At 54.8% G+C, this 5,544-nt stretch overlaps 1 protein-coding gene across 2 annotated transcripts; it reads right to left on the reverse strand.

Annotated features, from left to right (window-relative positions):
* Window positions 1–232: 232 nt before the first annotated feature.
* LOC106845147 (insulin growth factor-like family member 1) lies at window positions 233–4,286 on the reverse strand. Of its 2 annotated transcripts, XM_014863018.3 has the most exons (4): window positions 3,313–4,276; window positions 2,707–2,760; window positions 2,341–2,602; window positions 233–2,094 (listed from the first exon to the last, which is right to left on the reverse strand). In XM_014863018.3, the coding sequence occupies exons 1-4, from the start codon at window positions 3,335–3,337 to the stop codon at window positions 2,085–2,087; spliced, it is 351 nt and encodes a 116-aa protein (XP_014718504.2). In that variant the 5' UTR covers window positions 3,338–4,276; the 3' UTR covers window positions 233–2,084. The 2 variants fall into 2 exon arrangements, with proteins under 2 accessions (XP_014718504.2, XP_070354979.1); XM_070498878.1 differs by lacking the exon at window positions 2,707–2,760 and having other exon boundaries at window positions 3,313–4,286.
* Between the last annotated feature and the right edge of the window lie 1,258 nt (window positions 4,287–5,544).

Below are 5,544 nucleotides of genomic sequence, written 5' to 3' on the forward strand. Positions count from 1 at the left end.
TAGGACAGACGTGGGCAAGTCAATCATGACCGACTGACATCACCAATGGGTTACACAGCAACGCTTTCTCAGCCATAACATGAAAATAGAAGACAGAATCGTTTATTTTATTCTTCCAGCACGAAGAACTATTTAGACAATATCGAGCGACTTTTTAATGAAACAAAGCTACTCTTCCAGAAGAACTAAATAAATGGGAAGACCTCCCACGGGGGTAGATTAGAACGTTTATTATTGTGTAGACGGCAATACTCTCCCAAGTGGATCTAAAGACTCACATAATCCTTATAACAACCCGACCAGCCTTTTTGCAGAAATTGACAACCAGAACCTAAAACTCACGATAGGCTAGGGACCCGGGATAGCCAACACAATCTCGACAAAGAAGGAAACACTTGGAGGACTCACACGTCCTGATTTCAAAACTTAGGACTAAACCACAAGAATCAGGACAGTGTAGTCTGGCATGAGGATGACACACATTTCAATGGAACATAACTGAGACTCCAAGAACAAACTCTTACTTTTATGGCGGACTGATGGTCAAGGGTGCCCAGACAATTCAATAGAGGAAGGAACAGGGTTTCCTACAACTGGATATCCACACGCAAAACGGTGATGTGGACTGGTCCCTCACATGATGTTAAAACTTAACTCGAGGGGCTGGCCCCGTGGCCAAGTGGTTAAGTTCGTGCACTCCACTGCAGGTGGTCCAGTGTTTTGTTGGTTCGAATCCTGGGCGCGGACATGGCACTGCTCATCAAACCACGCTGAGGCAGCGTCCCACATGCCACAACTAGAAGGACCCACAATGAAGAATATACAACTATGTACCGGAGGGCTTTGGGGAGAAAGAGGAAAAAATAAAATCTTTAAAAAAAAAAAAACTTAACTCGAAATGGATCAAAGAAATAAAACTACAAAACTCGTAGAAGAAACAAAGGATTAAACCTTCATGACCTGGAGATGGACAATGGCTCCTTAGAAGACACCAAGACCAGAGAGAAATAGATAAATTGGACTTCACTAAAATTAAAAACTTTCTACTTAAAAGAACATCATGAAGAAAGTGAAAAGTCATCAAAGTGAAAGAAAATAATTGCAAATCATATACCTGAAGAGGGAATTGTATCCAGAATATAATAAAAATTTTTACTGGTCAACAATAAAAACTGAAATAACCAATTAGAAAATGGACAAAGGATTTAAAGACATTTCTCCAAAGATGATATACACACAGCCAATAAGCCCATGATGAGACAATTAACGTGTTTAGTGATTAGGGAAATGCAAATCAAATCCACAGTGAGAGCCAGGCCTGACGGTCCAGTGGTTAGAGTTTGGTGGGTTCTGCTTCGGTGTCCTGGGTTCCAACCACGCCACACACCTGTCAGTAGCCACACTGTGGTGGCGGCTCACACAGAAGACCTAGAAGGACTTACTGAGATTTACAACTATGTACTGGGGCTTTGCGAAAGGAAAAAATGAGAGAGGGGAAGATTGGCACCAGATGTTAGCTCAGGGCAAAACTTTCCCAGGAAAAAAAAACAATCCACAGTGAAACACCCCTCCACACCCACTTGCACAGGGATATTCATAGCAGAACTACTCGTAACAGCCCCAAATTGGAAACCACCCAAACGTCTTCCAACTGATGCACGGTGTTGTGTGGGTCTCAGCCTATTGATAGTGATGCTGCAGGGCAGGAAGCCTGAGACGCTCGCCTGGGCCGACAAAACCATGGAGAGTCCCACAGATGCTTCCCCAACGGGGCCAACGCTGTGGCTGGACCGGCCCTTGTGGCTCTATTATGATCACAGGACGCACGTCAGCCACACCATCAGGGAAATGTGAGGAACAAGCTTTATTAATCGTGGATCCTAGAGGATACCAGTCCCCCTGCTTAGGACGGATTCAGGCTGAGCGTTAAAGAGGAGAAAGAACGAGAAGACAGCACTGAGTCCGAGCGTCTCAAGTCCCGAGAGAACCCCTCCGCGTCCCAGATCTTAGTCTACACCAGGCCCGTCTCCCCAGGCTCGTTCAGGAAGCAGAATCCAGCGGTCACCCGGTCATCTGGTCCTCTGTCAGCCGACGCTGAAGAGAGAGACAGAGAGAGAGAGTGAGCAAGAGACAGATGGACAGAGATGGAGGGACGGACGGAAGCTGGGCAGAGGAGTGGAACAGAGAGACACAAGAGGGACAGCAAAGAGGCTGAGAGAAAAAAAGGGAGAGGAGGACTGAATGGAGCAGGTGGACAGGGCCAGGGGGGCTGCATCAGGGACAGAACAGGCATCCAGAGCCCCCGGCAGCCCCTGATCCCCGGGAGGGGAGGGACCTCACCTGCGACAAAGCCTGTCATCCGGGGACAGGGCCAAGGAGCAACTCTGACCTTTCACCTTCACCACGAAGGACTCCAGGGGTCTGAGTGACCAGAAGCAGCACTGCTCGAAGCAGACCCTGAAGGTGCAGTTGCCACACTTTTGGGTCCTGCCCAAGGGCACCACAGCGTCGTCATAGCAACAGTGCTGCAGAGGGTCATAGAACTTGTCCCCACAGGTCAGGTGCGGCTGGCACAGCATCAGGTGGGCGCCCATGGGGGACACTGGAAGACACAGAGCTGGTGTGGCCCAGGCAGCAGGGCAAGGGTGCCAGCCTGGGGCCCTCTGGGAGCCGCACCGCAGCCCTGAGTGTCTGTCCTGGGCTCACCTGGGGCTCCGTGTGAGCAGAGGAGCGTGAGGATGCAGACAGCGGCCGAGACAGCTGAGGGAGAGCAGAGGGACGAGGTGGGGCTGACGGGGCAGCCACGGGTCCACCTCGGGGAGCCCAGGCTGGGGCAGGGGAGGGTCTGAGGGGGTGTCTGTCCTGTGTGAGGCACAGGAGAAGGTTAGGAGCAGTCCAGCGTGGGACCCGGTCACCGTGTTCAGGTGTCCTGGGCTTGTGGGCCTGGGGAAGCTGAGGGGATACAGGCAGGAGTCCTGGAAGAACTCAGTTTGGGGTCCTGGAGAATGTGAGTATGTCCTGGGTGGGAGGCGTTCAGAGCAGGAGGCTCAGATACAGTCAGGCCATAAAGGGGCTGAGCTGACACCGGCGTTGTTGGAGTGGGAACCCAGGATGCGTACGGCATTGGGCGAGACTCTGGAAACTGAATCAGGGATGTGGAAGGGCTGATGGTGGGATATGGAACAGGCACCCCTCTGATGGGGTCATCTGTAGGGCCTGGGGCTCAGGGGGGGAAATTGGGTGGAGGTAAGGATGGGGTGGTGGTGGAGATGGGAGATGGGCTTGGTGGGAGTTGGGTGGGGTCCTCCTTACCCACGATGCGGCCTCGGGGAGCCATGGCTGTGGGCTGGCTACAGTGGAGCAGAGGGGAGATCAGTGATCAGAGCAGGTGCTTTTATTCCTACGGAAAAGCTGGTGATGTCATCAGAACCCCTGGCTGGCCTGCAGAGACACGCTGGGCCCTTGGCAGGAGCAGCTGCCCCGCCAGCATCCTCTCCCCAAATGCCTCCCTCCCATGCCCAGCACAATGGCCTGGTCCCCACTCTCCCTGAACACTAACATCTTCCGTCCCTCCAGGGGGCCTGTCAGCTCCCTGACCTCACACCCCCTGCCCAGGGCTCACTAAACAGCAGTCAAGACACTCAGGTGAACGAGACCAGTTTGTACACATTTGAAAATTCCAGGCTGAACAAAGGCGGGGAAAGGGAAATGTGTGGGGAGGACGCTGAGCGGCTCGTGGGATGAACATGGAAAAGGCCCTGGTGGCCCCAAGGCTCACAGCCCCCAGGCCTCTCTTCCCACCTCCCCTCTGGGTCTTCTCCAATGGTGGTGTCTCCAGGAGCACCTGTCCCCTTAGCACCTCCTGTGCCCCAGGCTTGTGTCAGACACGGGGGAGGGAGTGGTGAGCAGGGCATTCCAGAGTCGCAGTTTTCACTGAGTTCATGTGGGACACAGAGAGAGAGATATAAGACAGTCAGTTTTAGTTTGGTTGTTGGGTCAATGTCATTGTCAACATTACTCGCCTGTGACGCTCTGTGGGAGAAATTCCACCACCTGAGGATGCCCTCAAAGGCTTTACCCCCTAACGCGCATGTTCAGAGGGAGACGGGTGGAATGTCCCCGAGAAGAGCCGTCCTGGGGTCGGCCTGTGAGGACATAAGGGGAGGGCTGCCCCTCCCTGAGGGACACTGTGGGGTCAGGTCTGTGGGTCCCGGTCACCCCGTGCACCGAGGACTGGGAGGCCCCTCCCCCAGCTCCTGCAGGAGTCCATCTCTGGGGGCGCACAGATCACCCCGACATGGACAAGCCTCTCTCCAGGGCCTGGGAAGGGTGACCTGTCCCTCATGTAGGCAGCGGGTCCCTCTACCCCCTCCCTGTGTTTGGAAAGTGCCTCCTTCTGCGCCTCTGCTTCCCTGAGGGGCTGTCAACACTCCCCCCAGCTCCCCTCCACCTCACACCAGGCGCAGACTCAGCTCCTGAATGAAATGCACCCATTCCAGACAGAAACCAGGGCGAGGCCCCAGTGAAAGAGGAACGCAGCGTGTTCTTCCCTGTGAAGCGGGAACCGCATCCGTGCCCAGACCCAGCAGAAGTGGAGGGTTCAGAGAAACATCCAGGTCAGCTCCCGCAGGGGCTGGTGTCCTCGGTGCCGGCTCTGGTGTTTCCTGCTGGAGGCAGAGGTGTCGTCACAGCCCAGCTCTGGGGACGGTGTGGGGGTTGGCACTGGTGCCCAAACGCCGGGTTTCCCAGGATGCACGTGGGGAGATAACCTTGCCTCTGTGATCCTCGGTGTCCTTCCTGGTAAAATGGGGACAATGAGGTCCAGCTGACCCATTGTCTTTTGGTCCAGCAGAGATGATGCAGTGAAGGGCTTGGCAGTAAATCATGGCTGAGGTCGAGCTGTGTGCTAGGTGCTGGATGACGCTGAGGACACAGCGATGACTCAGCAGCAGTTCCTGTCTTATCGTTGGGGACCACACAGTGTCCACAGACCATCAAGCCTCAGAGAGGTCAGATTGGGGTTGGGGAACCCCAGGAGCTGTGGGAGCCTGAGGGGCATCGTCACTCATCTTGGGAGTTGAAGGAGAGCTTCCTGGAGGAGGGGATGTCTGAGCTAAGGTTTCAAGGATGAGCCAGAACTGTGACTGTCTCAGTGAGGCTGAGCCCAGAGAGAGTGGAGGGCAGGGCAGATGGAGGGGGTGGAGGGGCGGCAGGTGGGTCCCTTGTGAGCCTCGGGGAGGACTCGGGACCTTATCCTGAGAGCACCGGGCACCACGGCTGGTCCTGATGGGGGAGAGGAGTTCCGGTTACGTCTGTGAACGTCCCTGGATCTGCATGCCGTGAGGAGGGCGAACAGGAGGGCAGAGACTGGAGCAGGAGACCAGAGCAGAGATATTTGTGCAAAGACCAGAGTCCTAAACGTCTTCTTCTCCCCTGGGGCAGGGGGACAGCACGTCCCTCAGCTCCATGTGTCCCCCTGCGTCCCGGCCTCTCTTCTCTGGCAGCTGCAGAGCAAAGCAGTGTTTTCCCAACTGTGGATTACAA

The sequence above is a fragment of the Equus asinus genome, chromosome 26 (genome assembly GCF_041296235.1).
Source record: "Equus asinus isolate D_3611 breed Donkey chromosome 26, EquAss-T2T_v2, whole genome shotgun sequence".
Lineage (NCBI taxonomy): Eukaryota > Metazoa > Chordata > Mammalia > Perissodactyla > Equidae > Equus > Equus asinus.

Excerpts from the sequence above, each read along its gene's own strand:
- LOC106845147 (XM_014863018.3), bottom strand. The coding sequence starts at position 3,337 with ATGGCTCCCCGAGGCCGCATCGTGG. Across the intron at positions 2,761-3,312 it reads TCCCCGAGGCCGCATCGTGG|CTGTCTCGGCCGCTGTCTGC; the intron begins GTAAGGAGGACC and ends GCTCTCCCTCAG. Across the intron at positions 2,603-2,706 it reads CTGCTCACACGGAGCCCCAG|TGTCCCCCATGGGCGCCCAC; the intron begins GTGAGCCCAGGA and ends TGTGTCTTCCAG.